At 42.5% G+C, this 21,604-nt stretch overlaps 1 protein-coding gene across 1 annotated transcript in view; it reads left to right on the top strand.

Moving 5' to 3' along the window:
- Nucleotides 1-21,604, top strand: part of MOV10L1 (Mov10 like RISC complex RNA helicase 1) — a 165,024-nt gene that overhangs the window by 70,599 nt on the left and 72,821 nt on the right. Inside the window, exons 11-19 of the mRNA XM_044277185.1 lie at nucleotides 229-332; nucleotides 636-777; nucleotides 2,905-3,105; nucleotides 3,523-3,637; nucleotides 10,510-10,687; nucleotides 14,001-14,071; nucleotides 14,629-14,720; nucleotides 17,023-17,081; nucleotides 20,053-20,153. Of these exons, the coding sequence (XP_044133120.1) occupies nucleotides 229-332; nucleotides 636-777; nucleotides 2,905-3,105; nucleotides 3,523-3,637; nucleotides 10,510-10,687; nucleotides 14,001-14,071; nucleotides 14,629-14,720; nucleotides 17,023-17,081; nucleotides 20,053-20,153 (1,063 nt within the window). The remainder of the gene's footprint in view (nucleotides 1-228; nucleotides 333-635; nucleotides 778-2,904; nucleotides 3,106-3,522; nucleotides 3,638-10,509; nucleotides 10,688-14,000; nucleotides 14,072-14,628; nucleotides 14,721-17,022; nucleotides 17,082-20,052; nucleotides 20,154-21,604) is intronic.

A 21,604-nucleotide genomic window follows, 5' to 3' on the forward strand; every position in this document is an offset into this window, starting at 1 on the left:
TATTGGCTAATGCAGGTCATTTTTTGGGAATATCTCAGGAACAGTACGTCCTAGAGAGCTGGTCTAAAACCTTCCTGGACACCTGATGTACCTGTGTGCTAAAGTTGGTGAAGATCTGTTCAGTCGTTTGGTTGCGCATAAAGAACAGACAGTCATCCAGACAGACAGAAACTCATTTTTATATATATATATAAGAGATTTAACTAATAATCTTTTTTATTTTTCTAGGAATAAAGGAAATGATGTTCATTCATTGGTCGCTTGCAAAGTAGCAGGTTTGGAGAAACAGAACAAATTCAAGTTTGTAATGTCTGCTGCTAAATCAGATTTGAGTAGTAGTTCATCACAGATTTCAGAATCATCCAGTCCTTCATCATCCATGTGTAATGCAGCCAGTTGTATCCTAAATGAGAGACCTAATGTGCTTCCTGTTTTCATGAATGCTAGCTTGTATCATATGCCCTTGGTAACTCCTGGTTACCATTTGAATTGCATGGCTGGTTCTGGTGCTCTTTTCAAAACAAGACCCTCAAGTATACTAAATTCTCCCAGCAGTGATTCTTTAATGAGTCCTATGCATGGACTACCAGTGGTAGACAGCCACCTAACAACATTTAATGGGCATTTGAAACCAGGAACTCTCCCTATTTACAATGGATCAAATGACTTGGATGTAAGCAAAGAGGAAGTGTGTGGGTCTTCAAACTCTAGCAATAATGAGGCATTGGAGATTCACCCTGGAGAAAAGATCTTCATTGCAGTCAATTGCGAAGCAAGGTACTTTACATCTTTGCTTACAAGTTCTCACCAATCCACCCAACTAAATACAGCATGCTATGTGTGTATGTTTTATTTGGCATCATTTATCTGGTTTTATTTTTTGAAGATACAGATATATACACTCTTTTGGCCTCCATCAAGTGAATGGAGGTGTGGGGGGCGCTATGGTTTGATGTACTGTGTGCGCCGGAAGCATTCCTAGTTCATAAAGCAGACAGACACAACAAACCTATATGTTGCAGCACCTATATCCTCACATTACCTGCCTGTTTATTTTGAGTAATAGAGATAAATGGCACTGGAGTGGTGGCGCCTGGTCGGTGTATGCAATGTTGAACTACGGTAAGAATTCAGGAGGAACGGGGTTGTACCATCACCACTTTCAGTCTTTCCTGTTTGCAATCTTTATGGTTCCAAGGTTGTTCACAATGATAGTATCCAAGATCCTGGCTCATATTAGAAAAACAATATCCTCTCCATATCTTATCTTGATGGCTTCTTGATAGTATCAGTTTCAGTAGGAGCCTGCAGAAAGGAAGTATCTCTTTTCTGTCAAAGTTAGGATTGTTTATCAGTCACAATAAGTTAAGGTCAACCCCCATGAAAGTACATACCTTGCTGGACATTGTTCTCAAACATCCAGAAATGTCTCCCACCAGTGGATTTTAAATGTCCGCATCGGACAGCCAAACAGTTGCGTACATCAACCGTTAAGGGGGCAAAAATTAAAGACCTTTTGATGTCCGAGGCAGAGTAGATATTGGCGTTCGCAGAAATGCATTGTTTTTCCTCTTCAGCCCTGATATGCGGTATAGGCTCTGACAAAATAAGGACTTTGAGTTGTCATCCAGTGAGTCAAGGGTAGAGTATCGTAGACAGATCCGTGTTCAAGGAAATTGTAGCATTATGCAGGAAACCAGAGACAGGCCTTTTTACTACAGGGGAAACAAGAATATAAATCTATTTTATTCTCTTAATCCAAGAAAATGGGGTAGATGCAGATAGGGCAGTGATGCGGCACTGTGAAAAAAGTCTATGGTGTACCAATATGCCTTAGACCTTTCCTGCCATTCATGAGCGCAGGGCGCACTATGAACAGCACAGGCAGGGTACTGAATGTAGGCAGGCTATTATAGCTAAATGATAAAGTACATGGAATATACTGTATACTATATTGAACTATAGTATTCAAGTTAAATTGCCGTGTTGGCACTTTACGATAAACAAGTGGGTTTTGGGTTGCAGTTTGGGCACTCGGCCTCTAAAAGGTTCGACATCACTGAGATAGGGGCTTATGCTTTTTTCATGATGTCTGTTTTTCCAACAGTACTAAAAAAAGCTCTGGGAAGACCTAGTTAGTAGTAAGAGGGCCTGGTTTATCTGGATAAGGCCTCATGCACACGACTGTATGTATTTTGCGGTCCTAACAAAATGGATCTTTAAAAATATAGATGACATCTGTGTGCATTCCGTATTTAGCGAAACGGAACAGCTGGCCCCTAATAGAACAGTACTATCCTTGTCTGTAATACGGACATGTTATATTTTTTTGCGGAACGGAAATACTGAAACAGAATGCACACAGAGTAACTTCCGTGTTTTTTTTTAATATGAATAATGGTTCCGTATACGGTCCGCAAAAAAAACGGACACGGAGAGAAATTACGTTTGTGTGCATGAGGCCAAAGAGTAATTACAATCTCAGCTCTTGGGTCCTTCTTAAGTGTCCAGCTCTACTTTCACAGGGTACCAGCAAACACTCCATGTATGCGCCTTTCACTTGATGCCATCTATGCTAGGACCTGGAGGATGTCTTTTTACACTTACCAGTAATTTGATTTTCCGAAACCTATTACAGTACACTTCCATATTTCTCCCCTTTACATGTTTATTTTCCATATAGCTTTCTTTCAGGGTGTAGCAGAATTTTTTTTATTGTGTCTTATAAGTATTTACTAACTTACACTGTACCTATCAAGCTCTGTAAAACACAGAAGTATGTGGCCAGTCTCAACATTATATTCCGTAGGTTTCCTGTCGCGGTGGGGCGATCCTCTCAATTTTAGCCCTGTGATAGGTTCTGGAAAATCCAATTATCAGTAAATGTTATTTTGTTTCTTTCAGAAACCCAGGCCGCTGCAAAGAACTCGTGTTACTTTGTTTCCAAGATTTCGTAATTGGACGCTACATTGAAGCCACTGTTCAAAGTGAGGAAGAGTTCTTATTGCTTCCACCTAAGGAGTTTTCTTCCAAGGACAAGACAAATGTTAAAGAATTAGAACAAAACCATAATATTCAAGTAGTCCTGTCTGCACCATCTAAAAGGCAAGTATTTGAATGTAATTGTGGATACTGACAGTTTTCTATATGTGGCTGTTATGAAGCTTTGGCCCACAATTATGGTGAAGAATAATGCAGACTGCTTTGCTCAAGCTTTTCTTAAGAAGATCTAAGTTCTTTGCCTCTTAAGGGAGAACCTGCTTGATCTACAACATGCAGTTGAGCATGCTTCAGTCTTCAGCATGTCTGACTCCACTGAATTCTGGCACCACCAAATACAGTTGAGTGCTTGGGCCTAAATTTCGATGTTATGTGTCATTATTATTTTTTTTCTAGTTTTTTGGTACAAGAATGACATGAACAAATTAGCGGCAAAACATATATATATATATTTTTTTAAAACTAATTCATCATTAATACTTTGAGGGTATTGGTAGTTAACCTCCCTGTTAAATATTCTAGACCATCTAGAAGGCAGCTTCCAAGTTTTATTCCAATGTACCCGGTACCTGCAAGACTTAAGACATGTGTGGAGCAGAATATGAATGTACTGGCAATTGAACCTTGTATTGGAGAAGTAAGTATGAATGGCTTTGTAGTTTTTTAAATATTGGAAAAATTTACCAGATTCAACAAACTTCACCAAAAAGTATTGTGTGACACATCTATCTTAGACATTTGTTTTCCATTTCTTTGTAGTTCTAAACAGTGTGTAGAAAGAATGAGGGTGGCTAAAAACAGACTTATTAATGTTGTCCTTTCTACAATCAGGTCCATAAATATTGGGACATTAACACAATTCTAACATTTTTGTCTCCATACACCACCACAATGGATGTGAAATGAAACAAACAAGATGTGCTTTAATTTGAGGGTATTTACATCCAAATCAGATGAACGGTGTAGGAATTACAGCAGTTTGCGTATGTGCCTCCCACTTGTTAAGGGACATAATACTAATCATAAATCAAACTTTCAGTTTTTAATACTTGGTTGCAAATCCTTTGCAGTCAATTACAGCCTGAAGTCTGGAATGCATAGACATCGCTAGACACTGGGTTTCATCCCTGGTGATCCTCTGCCAGGCCTCTACTGCAACTATCTTCAGGTCTTGCTTGATCTTGGGGAATTTTCCCTTCAGTTTTGTCTTCAGCAAGTGAAATGCATGCTCAATCGGATTCAGGTCAGGTGATTGACGTGGCCATTGCATAACATTCCACTTCCTTTCCTTAAAAAACAGTTTGGTTGCTTTTGCAGTATGCCTTGGGTCATTGTCCATCTGCACTGTGAAGCGCCGTCCAATGAGTTCTGAAGCATTTGGCTGAATATAAGCAGATAATATTGCCCGCAACACTTTAGAATTCATCCTGCTGCTTTTGTCAGCAGTCACATTATCAATAAATACAAGAGAACCGGTTCCATTGGCAGCCATACATGCCCACGCCATGACACTACCACCACCATGCTTCACTGATGAGGTGGTATGCTTGGGATCAGGAGCAGTTCCTTTCCTTCTCCATACTCTTCTCTTCCCATCACTCTCGTACAAGTTGATCTTGGTCTCATCTGTCCATAGGATGTTGTTCCAGAACTGTGAAGGCTTTTTTAGATGTCGTTTGGCAAACTCTAATCTGATCTTCCTGTTTTTGAGGCTCACCAATGGTTTACATCTTGTGGTGAACCCTCTGTATTTACTCTGGTGAAGTCTTCTCTTGATTGTTGACTTAGACACACATACACCTACCTCCTGGAGAGTGTTCTTGATGTGGCCAACTGTTGTGAAGGGTGTTTTCTTCACCAGGGAAAGAATTCTTCGGTCATCCACCACAGTTGTTTTCCGTGGTCTTCCGGGTCTTTTGGTGTTGCTGAGCTCACCGGTGCGTTCCTTCATTTTAAGTATGTTCTAAACAGTTGTTTTGGCCACGCCTAATGTCTTTGCTATCTCTCTGATGGGTTGTTTTTTCAGTCTAATGATGGCTTGCTTCACTGATAGTGACAGCTCTTTGGATCTCATCTTGAGAGTTGACAGCAACAGATTCCAAATGCAAATAGCACACTTGAAATGAACTCTGGACCTTTTATCTGCTCATTGTAATTGGGATAATGAGGGAATAACACACACCTGGCCATTGGTGAGCCTCAAAAACGTGAAGACAAATATGTCACAGGGGCCTGATGAGATACACCCAAAATTATTAAAAGAGCTTAGTGGTGAGCTGGCAAAACCGTTAACAGATTTATTTAACCAATCATTAGTAACAGGAGTCGTCCCGGAAGATTGGAAATTGGCAAATGTCGTGCCCATTCACAAGAAAGGTAGTAAGGAGGAATCGAGCAACTATAGACCAGTGAGTCTGACATCAATAGTAGGCAAATTAATGGAAACCCTATTAAAGGATAGGATTGTGGAACATCTAAAATCCCATGGATTGCAAGATGAAAAACAGCATGGGTTTACTTCAGGGAGATCATGTCAAACAAATCTTATAGATTTTTTTGACTGGGTGACTAAAATAATAGACGGTGGAGGTGCAGTAGACATCGCATATCTAGATTTTAGTAATGCTTTTGACACTGTCCCACATAGAAGACTTATCAATAAACTGCAGTCATTGAGCATGGACTCCCATATTGTTGAGTGGATTAGGCAGTGGCTGAGTGACAGACAACAGAGGGTTGTAGTCAATGGAGAACATTCAAAACAAGGTCATGTTACCAGTGGGATTCCACAGGGATCTGTACTGGGACCAATTTTGTTTAATATCTTCATAAGTGATATTGCAAAAGGCCTCGATGGTAAGGTTTGTCTTTTTGCTGATGACACAAAGATATGTAACAGGGTTGATGTTCCTGGAGGGAAACGCCAAATGGAAAAAGATTTAGGAAAACTAGAAGAATGGTCAGAACTCTGGCAACTGAAATTTAATGTGGATAAGTGCAAGATAATGCACCTGGGGCGTAAAAACCCAAGGGCAGAATATAGAATATTTGACACAGTCCTGACCTCAGTATCTGAGGAAAGGGATTTAGGAGTAATTATTTCAGAAGACTTAAAGGTGGGAAGACAATGTAATAAAGCAGCACGAAATGCCAGCAGAATGCTTGGATGTATAGGGAGAGGTATAAGCAGTAGAAAGAGTGAAGTGCTTATGCCGCTGTACAGAACACTGGTAAGACCTCACTTGGAGTATTGTGCGCAGTACTGGAGGCCATATCTCCAGAAGGATATAGATACTCTAGAGAGAGTTCAGAGAAGAGCTACTAAACTGGTCCATGGATTGCAGGATAAAACTTACCAGGAAAGATTAAAAGACCTTAATATGTATAGCTTGGAAGAAAGAAGAGACCGAGGGGATATGATAGAAACTTTTAAATACATAAAGGGAATCAACTCGGTAAAGGAGGAGAGCATATTTAAAAGAAGAAAAACTACCACAAGAGGACACAGTTTTAAATTAGAGGGGCAAAGGTTTAAAAGTAATATAAGGAAGTATTACTTTACTGAGAGAGTAGTGGATGCATGGAATAGCCTTCCTGCAGAAGTGGTAGCGGCAAATACAGTGAAGGAGTTTAAGCATGCATGGGATAGGCATAAGGCTATCCTTCATATAAGATAGGGCCAGGGACTATTCATAGGATTCAGATATACTGGGCAGACTAGATGGGCCAAATGGTTCTTATCTGCCGACACATTCTATGTTTCTATGGCCATGGAACAGCTGAGAAGCCAATTGTCCCATTTACTTTTGGTCCCTTAACAAGTGGGAGGCACATATGCAAACTGTTGTAATTCCTACACCGTTCACCTGATTTGGATGTAAATACCCTCAAATTAAAGCTGACAGTCTGCAGTTAAAGCACATCTTGTTTGTATTATTTCAAATCCATTGTGGTGGTGTATAGAGCCAAAAATGTTAGAATTGTGTGAATGTCCCAATATTTATGGACCTGACTGTCTTTGGTGCAATCTATGTATTTATCCTGCAAGGTGCACCACTGTAATAAATGTAGCATAGTTTATGCCTACTTGTCTAGTTTTATCGTGTCTATCTTTAGCACAACATTACTAAATCTGCTCTGATGCTCTTGGGTAATGGTGTTTTTGCTTGCTGATGTTTTATTTCCATGCAGTAGTCGTCGTCTCCCCCCCCCCCCCCCCCCCCCCCAAAAAATAAAAATAAAAAATAAAGTAAGGTCTGTTTTAGTCCTATAAGAGAGGCGAATAGGACTAAACATTGTATCTGTCATGTGACCCTCTCATGTGTGATGTGACTCCCTGCATATAAGGGTTAAATAAGATAAGAAAGGTATGTATGCAGAATTTTAAATGTACGGTATACTAGAAAATGGTGTGATTTTCTATTATATAAACAAACAAAATGGAATACCCCTTTAAGGAGCAGGTTATTTTAGTGTTGCATTTCCACTTTGCCTTGACTACTTCTTTACATAAAGTTTGTATCAAGATCTTGCCATGCTGGTTTTCAGAAGCATTCATTAACCACTTCAACCCCGCTAGCTAAAACCCCCTTCATGACCAGGCCACTTTTTACACTTCTGCACTACACTACTTTCACCGTTTATCGCTCGGTCATGCAACTTACCACCTAAATGAATTTTGCCTCCTTTTCTTCTCACTAATAGAGCTTTCATTTGGTGGTATTTCATTGCTGCTGACATTTTTACTTTTTTTGTTATTAATCGAAATTTAATGATTTTTTTGCAAAAAAATGACATTTTTCACTTTCAGCTGTAAAATTTTGCAACAAAAAAAACGACATCCATATATAAATTTTTCGCTAAATTTATTGTTCTACATGTCTTTGATAAAAAAAAAATGTTTGGGCAAAAAAAAAAAATGGTTGGGGTAAAAGTTATAGCGTTTACAAACTATGGTACAAAAATGTGAATTTCGGCTTTTTGAAGCAGCTCTGACTTTCTGAGCAGTCATGTTTCCTGAGGTTCTACAATGCCCAAACAGTAGAAAAACCCCACAAATGACCCCATTTCGGAAAGTACACACTCTAAGGTATTCGCTGATGGGACTTTGTAAGGAAAAAAGAAAAAAAAAAGAAAAATCATCATTTTCCGCTAACTTGTGACAAAAAATAAAAAATTCTAGGAACTCGCCGTGCCCCTCACGGAATACCTTGGGGTGTCTTCTTTCCAAAATGGGGTCACTTGTGGCGTAGTTATACTGCCCTGGCAATTTAGGGGCCCAAATGTGTAAGAAGTACCTTGCAATCAAAATCTGTAAAAAATGGCCTGTGAAATCCGAAAGGTGCACTTTGGAATATGTGCCCCTTTGCCCACCTTGGCTGCAAAAAAGTGTCACACATCTGGTATCGCCGTACTCAGGAGAAGTTGGGGAATGTGTTTTGGGGTGTCATTTTACATATACCCATGCTGGGTGAGAGAAATATCTTGGCAAAAGACAACTTTTCCCATTTTTTTTATACAAAGTTGGCATTTGACCAAGATATTTTTCTCACCCAGCATGGGTATATGTAAAATGACACCCCAAAACACATTCCCCAACTTCTCCTGAGTACGGCGATACCAGATGTGCCCAAATTCCTTTTAGGAGGGCATTTTTAGACATTTGGATCCCAGACTTCTTCTCACACTTTCGGGCCCCTAAAAAGCCAGGGCAGTATAAATACCCCACATGTGACCCCACTTTGGAAAGAAGACACCCCAAGGTATTCAATGAGGGGCCTGGCGAGTTCATAGAATTTTTTTGCAAAAGTTAGCGGGAATTTTTTTTTTTTTTTTTTTTTTCCTCACAAAGTCTCACTTTCCGCTAACTTAGGACAAAAATTTCAATCTTTCATGGACTCAATATGCCCCTCACGGAATACCTTGGGGTGTCTTCTTTCCGAAATAGGGTCACATGTAGGGTATTTATACTGCCCTGGCTTTTTAGGGGCCCTAAAGCGTGAGAAGAAGTCTGGAATATAAATGTCTAAAAATGTTTACGCATTTGGATTCCGTGAGGGGTATGGTGAGTTGATGTGAGATTTTATTTTTTGACACAAGTTAGTGGAATATGAGACTTTGTAAGAAAAAACAAACAAAAAAAATATATATTTCCGCTAACTTGGGCCAAAAAAATGTCTGAATGGAGCCTTACAGGGGGGGGTGATCAATGACAGGGGGGTGATCACCCATATAGACTCCCTGATCACCCCCCTGTCATTGATCACCCCCCCTGTAAGGCTCCATTCAGACGTCCGTATGATTTTTACGGATCCATGGATCGGATCCGCAAAACACATGCGGACGTCTGAATGGAGCCTTACAGGGGGGTGATCAATGACAGAGGGTGATCAGGGAGTGTATATGGGTGATCACCCGCCTGTCATTGATCACCCCCCTGTAAGGCTCCATTCAGACGTCCGCATGTGTTTTGCGGATCCGATCCATGTATCCATGGATCCGTAAAAATCATACGGACGTCTAAATGGAGCCTTACAGGGGGGTGATCAATGACAGGGGGTGATCAGGGAGTGTATATGGGTGATCACCCGCCTGTCATTGATCACCCTCCTGTAAGGCTCCATTCAGACGTCCGCATGTGTTTTGCGGATCCTATCCATGGATCCGTAAAAATCATACGGACGTCTGAATGGAGCCTTACAGGGGGGTGATCAATGACAGGGGGTGATCAGGGAATCTATATGGGTGATCACCCGCCTGTCATTGATCACCCCCCTGTAAGGCTCCATTCAGACGTCCGTATGTGTTTTGCGGATCCGATCCGTGGATCCGTAAAAATCATACGGACGTCTGAACGGAGCCTGACAGGGGGGTGATCAATGACAGGGGGGTGATCAGGGAGTTTATATGGGGGTGATCATGGGTGATCAGGGGTTTCTAAAGGGTTAATAAGTGACAGGGGGGGGGGGGTGTAGTGTAGTGTGGTGTTTGGTGCGACTTTACTGAGCTACCTGTGTCCTCTGGTGGTCGATCCAAACAAAAGGGACCACCAGAGGACCAGGTAGCAGGTATATTAGACGCTGTTATCAAAACAGTGTCTAATATACCTGTTAGGGGTTAAAAAAAATCACATCTCCAGCCTGCCAGCGAGCGATCGCCGCTGGCAGGCTGGAGATCCACTCGCTTACCTTCTGTTCCTGTGAGCGCGCGCGCGTTCGCAGGAAATCTCGGGTATCGCGAGATGACGCGCCGATGCGTCCAGGAGGAGTAAATCAACCACCTCCTGGACACATCGGTGTGTTAGGCGGTCGGGAGGTGGTTAATATGCTACTGGTTCTTTCTTTGGGTACATTTTATACAGTGGGTTATCAAACATCCCATTAGTTTAGCCATTTAGCATGTAACTATATTTCGGACAGCCCCTTCGAACTCTTTTGACACATTGAAACTAATACATTTGCTATATTGAATTAGATTGATTTTGTTTTTTGGATTTTTTTTTTTATGCAGTTGCTTACACTGTCAAATTATCGAAAGAAAATGTCAACTTTACTTTGGCTTGAGGATATCCACAATGAGATAGAAATAAAAGATTTAAGCCTTAGTGGCGTTTGCTTACAGAAACGTGGTGGATATTTAGTATTGGAAGTGCCTGGTATTTTAGAAGGAAGACCCTCCCTATTTCCTGGTAAGTGATTGTACACACATGCAGTGAAAGGCTGTAATGTTACCTGAAGGGTGAGACCTGCTGTGCTCAGGACTGTGTTTTGTGGGTACTTTACTGCATAATCTAGATATAGCCTCAATAGAACATAAGATCACAGGCACCTTTCCACCTGGTCAAACTTCCTGGTGGTTGCAAGTTTGTCCACGAGTTTGTTTCCCCACAAAGAAAAAGTAAGGTCTCGTCATGGTCAATTCTGTCACAACTTAAAGGCATCCAAAGGTCACTGTGTATGCCCAGCCTAATGGATGATTTTGGTGGATACTATTTCTTCGGCCATCTAGTAGGTGTAAAGTTGTGATAAGTCGTGTAGGTTAAAGGGATTGTCCGGGTTCAGAGCTGAACCCGGACATACCCCCATTTTCACCCAGGCAGCCCCCCTGACTTGAGCATCTGAGTAGTTCACGCTCCGATACTCTCCTTTTGTGCTGTGCTGAATCGCGCAGGACAAAGGCATTTTCTGGAGTTCCGGTAACGAATTGGCACTCCATAGGGCTGTCAGGCAGAGGTTTCCGCCCAGCAGTGAGCCCGGTAACTTCAGCAGTACCTGAGAGTAGCCAGCAGAATGTTTGTAACGATCATTTTCTTCCTGCAGGCAGATGAAGCAGAAGCTGTAAAAACGTTCTTTAATCCCCTGCCGGGGCGCTTCTCTACACATGCTTGAAGTCAAGCGGGCAGCGGCCTCCTTGCTTTAGGTCACGGTAACCAAGCCCCCTTCTCTGCCCCTTCGCTGTGACTGACGGCGCTTATGCACGACAGTCCGGCTGGCTTTGCCGAACTGCCGGCTGTCAGTCACAGCGAAGGGGCAGGAAAGGGGGCGTGGTTACCGTGACTTAAAACAAGGAAGCCGCTGCCAGCTTGACTTCAAGCATGTGTGGAGAAGCGCCCCGGCAGGGGATTAAAGAACGTTTTTACAGCTTCTGCTTCATCTGCCTGCAGGAAGAAAATGATCGTTACAAACATGCTGCTGGCTACTCTCGGGTACTGCTGCCAACTTGGGATGTTTGTTGGAGGTGACAGGTTCCCTTTAAAGGGAACCGGTCATCAACTTTATGGTGTTCATACTAACGGCAGAATAAAGTAGAGACAGGTGATTTGATTTCAGCGGTCTGTCATTTATAAGTTAAAAGTAAGTGGTTGCCGAGAACCAACATCATAACCATTGCAGACTGGGCCTAGAAAAGAGTCACGGCCACCTGAAAAGAGTCCTGGTTATTCCTGAATTCCTTCTCTCCTCGCCCACCTGCTGATGACTGACAGGCATCTACCTTTCTCTCTCTAGGAGAGAACTGCCAATCATCAGCAGATGGGCGGGAGAGCAGGAATTCATGAATAACCAGGACTCTTCTCAGGTAGGTTTGACTCTCTTCCAGGCCTGGGCTGCAATGGTTATGATGATGGTTCTCAGCAACCACTTACTTTTAGCTCATGAGTGAAACACCGCTGAAATCAGCATTTCTGTCATTATTTTAGGCTGCCTTCAGTGAGGTCAGCATAAAGTTGATGACGGGTTCCCTTTAAGGCCTCCTTCCCACGAGCCTGACGGATTGATTCAGGGTGCGTTCAGTAAACCTCGCACCATTTTGCAAGCAAGTTCAGTCAGTTTTGTCTGCGATTGCGTTCAGTTTTTTTCCGCGCGGGTGCAATGAGTTTTGATGCGTTTTTCACGCGCATGATAAAAAATGCGTTTTTCGCTGAAGCCCAATTCACTTCCATGGGGACAGGGCTGCGTGAAAAAGGCAGAATGTAGAACATGTTGCGTTTTTCCAACGCAGAATATATAACGCAGAACTGATGCGTGAAAAAAAAACGCTCATGTACATAGACCCATTGAAATGAATGGGTCAGGATTCAGTGCTGGTGCTATGCGTTCACGTCACGCATCGCACCCGCACAGAAAACTCGCTAGTGGGAAAGGGGCCTAATAGTAGGGGTGTTTTCGCACCTGCTGATGCCCATAATGTGTATTTTCATTTTGGGGAAAGGGGAGTTAATTTGAAGGAAAAAAATAAATAAAAATAAAAAAAATATATATATATATATATATATATATATATATATATATATATATATATATATATATATATATATATACACACACATTTTTAAAAAACTGTATTTATTTGTATGCTTCCCATAAGGAACTATAACAAGCACTCATCATATTGCTATTCTCATAGAATCCTATGCATTAGCTACAGGTAGGGGCTCCATAGGAAGTAATGTGTGGCAGCCTCTTGTCACTCAGGAGGACAGAAGCTTTTGTACACTGCATCCTAATCCCCCGATGTTTGCCATGGGGAGCCAGAGCACACCCAGAAGCGCCGCGTTTTTTTTTTTTTTTTGCGCCTCCAGATGCCGTGGTATCTTTTGACCATGGCATCTGAGCAGTTAAAAGTCCACAATTGACATTACTGCCGGTCGCAGACATTAGGTCCGGGTGTCTGTGTGTGAAATTGCAGGCACCCGGTTGCATCTTTACCCTTCCCGAAATGTGACGTACTAGTACGTCGCATGTCGGATCTTTAATCTGTTGCTTGCTGCAAATCAGTAATTTGTGTTTTCATACTCGCCCCCTGTTCTCCCGCTGTGCACCCAGAAACCAGCCACAGAATACATTGAGACGACGCATGAGCATGCGCATATGATGGAGAGGACTACAGGAGAAGTGCACAGAATGTATTCCATGGCCGATATTTGCGGTTGTGCAGTGGGGGAACAGGGGTGAATAGACACAAATTAGTCCTGGTCAGTGGCAGCAGTACTATTCATGTAACATAGTACATAAGGCCGAAAAAAGACATTTGTCCATCCAGTTCGGCCTGTTATCCTGCAAGTTGATCCAGAGGAAGGCAAAAAACCCCTGTGAGGTTGAAGCCAATTTCCTCACTTTAGGGGAATAAAAATTCCTTCCCGACTCCAGTCAGGCAATCAGAATAAATCCCTGGATCAACGATATCTCTCTAGTAGCTATAGCCTGTAATATTATTACACTCCAGAAATACATCCAGGCCCCTCTTGAATTCCTTTATTGTACTCCCCATCACCACCTCCTCAGGCAGAGAGTTCCATAGTCTCACTGCTCTTACCGTAAAGAATCCTCTTCTATGTTTGTGTACAAACCTTCTTTCCTCCAGACGCAGAGGATGTCCCCTCGTCACAGTCACCGTCCTGGGAATGAATAGATGATGGGCTATTAGTAGGGCTCACAAAGGTTCCCTATAGCCATATATTGGTTCACCTATGTAGTTCTCCAACTGTGTCTTATCTTTCGCAGGTGACAAGGTCCTGTTGAAGTACCAGTTGTATAGCACTACAGCGGTAGAATTTGTTGGCACTGTTGCAGAAGTAAGTTTCATTATAGTACGAGCTCTTTCAAGTCTTTCCTTTTCATTGTTGTACATTATTTATGGTAATAAAGAGAGTCCTGGGCTGTATGATAGTACATGCCATTAGGATCACCCAGGTCACATAAATAATGCAAGCACTTGGAGCAGTGATGCTGACACTCCTGGAATGACTTGTGCATTACTTCAGATTCTAATGCTTTTTATTCATAGTCCTGTTGCCTTTGGATAGAAAGTGCCTGTGCTATAAAATGGAGAGGCTACAGATTTTCCAATTGATCTATAGCATGTTCCATAATACCCACTCAAGGCATAATGGCTGCTGTGGATGTGTATTCTGCTTGTTTGCCTCCCATTATGTCTCGGTAATGTTTAGCAAATTACAGTCAGGCTGTTGAATAGGTACTTGTGCTGTACCAGCTGCTCACTTTGAACATGCTCAGAATGGCAGCCTGTTCAGTGATGAATAAAACATGCTATATGCTGGCTGTGCGTGGCATCAAGCAGTGGCATAATGCGAGATTTGTTAAAAAAAATCTTTTGTGTTCCCTTTTCTAGATACACGTTGAGGAAGTGGCACTGCGGGTTCATTCAAATTTGGAGCAGTCCTACAGCTATGAGCCGATGGAAGTAGAGTTCACCATAAACAGGTCTAGAGTGGATACGGTTTTACTGTGTTGTAGGTTTCAGTAGCCTCTATTTGCTCAGCTCCTTCCTTTTATAACTCTTTGTGTTCACATGCTTATATAGACACTCATTATTATTTTTTTTCTCGCAAATTCATGGTAATTTGGTACAGAGCCAACTAAGAGAAATGGGGGCACCCGAGGTCAGTTGTTTTCCAGTGAAAGTAAGGCAGCAGCTTCCCTCAAAATCTGTGATGCTCTGCTTACTCATTACTAGTGGAAACAGAAGCAAAGTGCTTGAGGCACTCAAGCTATGGAGGTTTTTTTCTGTAAAAGCCTATGTACACAACTTTGCAAACGTATTAAAGAGGTCCAAAAATGGCACCATGCCTGTCCGTGGGTGGTTTGTTGTGTTGCAGTTCAATGCCATTTACTTTAGTGGGGGCTGAGATGCAATGCCAGACACAACCGAAGGATGAGAGCAGCATGGGAATATACTTTTACCGCTCGCCGCTCCTGGTCCCCGCACCACCGCTGCTGCTTCTCCTGTACACGGATCAAAACATCTGTGTCGGGGGGAGCAGCCAATGGCAGGCGGGGACGGGAACGAGCCTCCCTAGTGTCACCCGCGATGCTAAGGAGGCTAGTCTCCGCCTGCCATTGGCTGCTCCCCTCCGACACCGGATGTTTTCATTCATGTACAGGGAGAAGCAGAAGCGGCGGTGCGGGAAGTGGGGTAAGTATATTCCCACGGAGGGGCCCGGCACATGAGAGGGCTGCTGTAGATACTGGAAAACCCCTTTAACAACTCCCTTTAGGGTCCATTCACAAGTCCGTTGTTTCTTTCCTGACCTGTTCCGTTTTTTGAGGAACAGATCAGGACCAGTTCTGTACCCATTCATTTTCAATGGGTCCTGAAAAAAAATCGGACATTGTGCTGTCCGATTTTTTTTTCAGGACCCATTGAAAATGAATGGGTACAGAACTGGTCCAGATCTGTTCCGCAAAAAACGGAACAGATCAGGAAAGAAACAACGGACGTGTGAATAGACCCTTAAATTGGGACACGTGAATTCTACCATTAAAGGGGTATTTTGTTTTTTCCAAAGGATAGGGGATAACTATTAGATTGGTGGGGATCCTACCACTAGAACACTCACCGATCACAAGAACGGGGGCCCTGTACCCCCTGTAATAAGTGGAGCAGCCGGTTAGGCATGCATGCAGCCGCTCCATTCATCTCTATGAGAATTCCAGAGATAGCTGAGCACTTGGCTATCTCCCGAACTCCCATAGAAATTAATGGAGCGGCCACGCGCATGTGTGACCATCCCCTCCTTTTATTTCAGGGGGGCTGCAGCGGATTCAGAGCCCCTGGGGGTCTCAGCAGTAGGATCCCCACCATTCTAATAGTTATCCCCTATCCTGTGGACAAGGAATAACTTCTAACAACCAGAATACCCCTTTAAGAACAACTCCATCGAGCTTCTCCAAGATAAAAAATCATCATAATTCTGTATGTTGTATACATTTATCCTATTCTGGTTCATTGCCACACATGGATACATGTCTTGATGAAATGCGGTGGTCACCTTGTTAGGTCAGGTCCAGTATATCCATTTGACAACAGAATGACACATATAATACAGAGATGGTGGTCAACTTGCTGACATGGGCTGTTACTATACAATAGACTAAAGCCTTTGTGTGTGTCTTTTTTAAGATATGTATATGAACAAGAAAAAAATTATCTGTAACACTAGTTGTATAGAGAAAGGGAGGATTATGAAGTATTTTAAAAAATCTTGGAGCTTTTTTTATTAAATGTACTGACGCATTAACGGGACACATCATGTGAAATATAGCGATATATTAAAGCAGTTGTCCAGGCTTTTACGATTGATGATCTATCCTCAGGATAAGTCATCAATATCAGATTATCGGGGTTCCGACACCCAGCACCCCTGCCAATCAGCTGTATGAGCAGACGGCATGCACAGTGTGCATGTGCTGCCTCCCATCTCTCTTCCTGTCCGCTGCTGTATGTCTATGGAACAGCAGCAGCAGACAGGATGAGAGAATGGAGACGGCACGTGCACACTGCACACGCAGTCTCCGCATACAGTGGATCGCCGGAGGTGCCAGACCCTCACTGATTTGATATTGATGACCTATCCTGAGGATAGGTTATCAATGGAAAAAGCCCAGACAACTGCTTTAATGCCATGTTATAACCTCCACTTGAGTACACACAAGATATTAGTCAGATGTCTAGCTACTGTAGATTTTAAGCCTATGCCGACAGTTAACTTTTTTTTATTTATAGAACCACTAGCAGAAGGTGCCAGTTTGCTGTAGAACAAGCGGAACATCTTGGACAAGCTGGTTAGTAATTAACAGAAGAGAGAAAATGTTGTCATGGAACTTTCTGGCTGCATCTAAAAATGCTTCAGTTCTCTTTGACTATAGGATTTGTACTTTTAGGGTACATTCACACGACCATGCCGTGTTTTGCTGGCCGCAAAACACAGATACCGGCCGTGTGCGTTCTGCATTTTGCTAAATGCACCGAGCCGGCGCTATATAGAAAATGCCTATTCTTGTCCGCAATTGTGGACAAGAATAGGACATGCTCTATATTTTTTGCGGAGCCGCGGAATGAAAATATGTCCACACCCGTTCAGCAAAATGGTCGTGTGAATGAGCCCTTAAGCCTAGAGTGACAAGACAACTACCAGTCATCTGCTTGTTGCCTTAAAGTCACTGTTGCGCCACATCTTCAGTGTTCTCATGTGGGGAAAATATGAGCGTATAGTCTCAACTGCCCTCTGCCTGTCCGTGGTGCTTGTCTCCTGAGGTTACTTCTCTGGTTTGACAAAGGTTCATAGCAAGCCGAAACAAGTCACAATTGTTGTCGCCTATGCCACTACTATAATTCACTAGAGATTCTGCCAATTGACATGCAAGTGGTGGTCTTTCTTGGATTGCTAAAAACCACCACAGATTTTCTGACATGGTCAGGTGTGCTGTTTTACCTGCCACAAATTTACAGACCTAAACAAGAAATACAAAAGTTTGCATTGCAACTGTGACACAATTTCTTGAGGATGAATTTTAGCCTAACCTTTACTTCTAAGGGTATTTTTACACTTGCGTTGTTGGATTCTGGCAGGCAGTTTCGTCGCTGGATCCGGCAATCTGTATGCGAACGGATCCGGTATTTATTTTTTTCACATTTTTAAAGGTCTGCAAAACCGGCATTAATGCATTTTATCAGAAAATAATGCCGTATCCGGCATTCCGCAAGTGTTCCGGAATTTTGGGCGGTGAAAATACTGCAGCATGCTGCAGTATTTTCTCCGTCCAAAAACCGTACAGTGACTGAACTGAAGACATACTGAACGCATTGCTCTCCATTCAGAATGCATTACGATAAAAACAGATCCGTTTTTTTTTCCGGTATTGAGCCCTTAAGACGGAACTCAATACCGGAAAAGTTTAACGCCTAACTATAACCTTAGCATCTCCAGGGTTAATTCATATGCAGGGGCTGTTGCAGAAATTTCTGAGATTGAAAATCTGTTCCTTTCAACTGAATTTAGGAGTTTTGGTGGTAAGCACATGGATTTCTGCTATCCCCATTCCAACGAAGGGGAAAATCCCAGAAATTTCTGCATCAAATCTGCAGTGTGTGAATTCACTCTTAGACCTCTTTCACACGGGCGTCGCGTGTGAGGGCCGGATAGGATGCGAATGCGCCGCGGGAAATTGCACGATTTTTCCGCACGAGTGCAAAACGTTTTAATGCGTTTTGCACGCGCGTGAGATAAATCGGCATGTTTGGTACCCAGACCCAAACCCTTCTTCACAGAAGTTTGGGTTAGGTGTTCTGTAGATTTTATTATTTTCCCTTATAACATGGTTATAAGGGAAAATAATAGCATTCTTAATACAGAATGCTCAGTAAAATGTCCATTGAGGGGTTAAAAATAATAAACAAATTTAACTCACTCCATCCACTTGGTCGCGTAGCGGACTTCCTCTTCTTTCTTTAGGACCTTGTTAAAGGACCTTTTTGATGACTTCACTGTTCTCATCACATGGTCCATCACATGATCCATCACCATGGATGGATCATGTGATGTGCGCAGTGACGTCACCAAAGGTCCTTTTCCCTCAGGTCATCAAAGAAGAAGAAAGAAGAGAAGCTGGGCAGCGTGAACAAGGAAATAAGATGAGTTTAATTATTTATTAATTTATTTTTTAACCCCTCCATCCCTAATTTACTCTGCATTCTGTGTTAAAATAATAATGATCGGGTCCCCATCCCGATCGTCTCCTAGCAACCAGGCGTGAAAAATCGCACCGCATCTGCACTTGCTTGCGGATGCTTGTGATTTTCACGCACCCCCATTAACTTTTATAGGGCTTGCGTTGTGTGAAAAACGCATAATATAGAGCATGCTGCGATTTTTACGCAATCCTCAAGTGATGCGTGAAAATCGTCGCTCATCTGCACAGCCCTATAGAAATGAATGGGTCCGAATTCAGTGCGGGTACAATGCGTTCACCTCACGCATTGCACCCGCGTGGAAATCTCGCCTGTGAGAAAGAGGCCTTAGAGTTTTCTGTCTGAGCCAAGAAGCCAAGGACTGTCTGAGCTCAGTGTACTTTGTTGTGGAATTTCAGGGCGGATACGGCTGCTAATAATTTGCAACAAATACGCAATCTAAAGGTTGCTCGCTTTCTGATATTTATCACATGCCATACGTTGATGTGTAATGCCATATAAAACCCTTAAAAGGTCCATTGCTTACCCTGGCACAGCCATAGAAGCAATCCGCTGCACGAGTGCCATGTGTAAACAATCCACTGCATCCATATCATCCACGATGGCGACTTACCCAAGTGACCATCTACCCAGCTACATCCTCTACTGAACAAGTAGGTAGAGGGAGCAAAATCTCCTGTATCATACGGTAGTCTGCACTGCCTGCTTTCAATGTCTGTGCAGTTGAAGTGGTCACCTGGGTAAATCATAGTCGCCATCATCTTGGACGCTATGGCCTTGCTGGTCTGTTTAGATACCGCACCTATGAGCTGCATAGGGCTTCTATGGGAGTGCTGGGGTAAGCAATATAAGCGTTTCATATGCCATTACATGGCAATGCATGGAATTTGAGAAATGTAATCCGAACACGGACCACCCCGTTTAGAAAGTAATGATGAAATGTCATGCTAAGATGAAATACATGTTTTGTAGTTGTTCTACACAAAGCTCAGGTTGCAAATAATGAGTTATAAAGGAAGATACAATTTATCTTGATTGCAATTGTCTCCTTAGTGCTTTTTCCAGAAACTGTGGTATTACAGTCGCCTCAAGTCAGCACACCAGGGATTGACGAGCAGGACCACATGCACAGGAAAGAACAGAGAGTCACCCAGCAGGAAAATCAGGTAAGTTACACAAAGGCTCTTGTTGAGAAAGAGGCCTTTTGATTTGGTGCACAAAGTGTAGTTAGTAGCATTGTCTGGAACAATTGGAAAAATTGTCACATATTCCTCTTGGTTCGTGAAGGCAAGCAATCAGGTTGTCGGAGTGAAAGGAATCTTGAATAAACAAAGGAAGGAAAAACATTGCAAAAGGAACAGACATTTAAATGGGTTTTTCAGGTTCACTGCCATCAAGATCAGGTCAATGGGGGTTTGTCTCTTGGTACGCTCTCTGGTTAGCGCTCTAATGGGACAGTGGTGCTCGTGAGAGCGCTATGACCTCTTCATTGCCTGCTTGCATTCCATAAAGGACCATTCAGAGTATTGCATCTTTGTCCTATACAAGTGATTGCAATGAAACCCTTTACGGCTGCTAATATAGACCATATACAGGTAGCCGAACTGAGGTAAACAATAAAGGTGTAGCACAAGTATCACGACCCCTTTACATAGCTGATCAGACAGAAATCGGACTCCCATTGGCCTGATACAGATGGCCTGAGGATAGGATATTCTAAACCCCAAAACGCCTTCTATAAAATGCTTCACGGAATTCTAGTAGTTGGGATAAACTGGGAATGTCAAGAAAAAGAGACTGCTTTTGGCAGGTGGCACATTTGTGCATTAAGCTATAGAGTGCTTTTCTTTTTCAGAGCCAGTTTGGGATATAAGGATGGGACTGCTCTGAATGACTAGTGTCTGCGTTGTTTTTGTGCTAGAAATAAAGTATTCATCACAATAACGTCCTATTAAATATATAGGAGTATGTGTAGTTTAGTTTCATGCTGTTTATGAGGCAGAATCCTAAATGGGAAGCCAGCGGATTTGTCGTGCTTTCAGCCTTTATATGGCAGATAGAGGACAGCTTGAAGTCCACAATGGCACAGAGATGTTCTTCTGTGAGGAAATTGTGCCATTGAATGCCCACATACAAGTGCGCATGCAGAACTCTTTGTCCCATGGTGATTTGGTTTCCCATCGTCCTAACACCAGGGTTTATTATGTACCTTTTCATATGAAGACAGAGCATGTTGTGCTGCTCCGAGCTGAGCGGTCGTTTAGCTTGAGAGCTCTCTAATTTGTGCTAATGCTCGGGAATACTTCGGAGCTCTTCAGTGACATGTAATTACAGAACAAATATGCCTCTGTTCTATTGCTTTCAGCAAGCTTGCATTATCTCAATTTTCCTGTACAGTCTGATGGTTTCTTCTGTGATGTTGCCAAGCGTGTAGCATTTATTTATTCTGTCCTTTCAATCTCTTTAGGGTTATATGTATTTTATTTACTAAGCTTCTCTCCAAGATAGTTCTCAAAGCTGTGCATTTAACATTTAAGGCTACTTTCACATCTGCACTTTCCCTTTCAGCTATTAATATCCGTCATAGGATCTCAATAGCGGGGGAAAACGTTTCCAT

This window comes from Bufo gargarizans, chromosome 2, assembly GCF_014858855.1.
Source record: "Bufo gargarizans isolate SCDJY-AF-19 chromosome 2, ASM1485885v1, whole genome shotgun sequence".
NCBI lineage: Eukaryota > Metazoa > Chordata > Amphibia > Anura > Bufonidae > Bufo > Bufo gargarizans.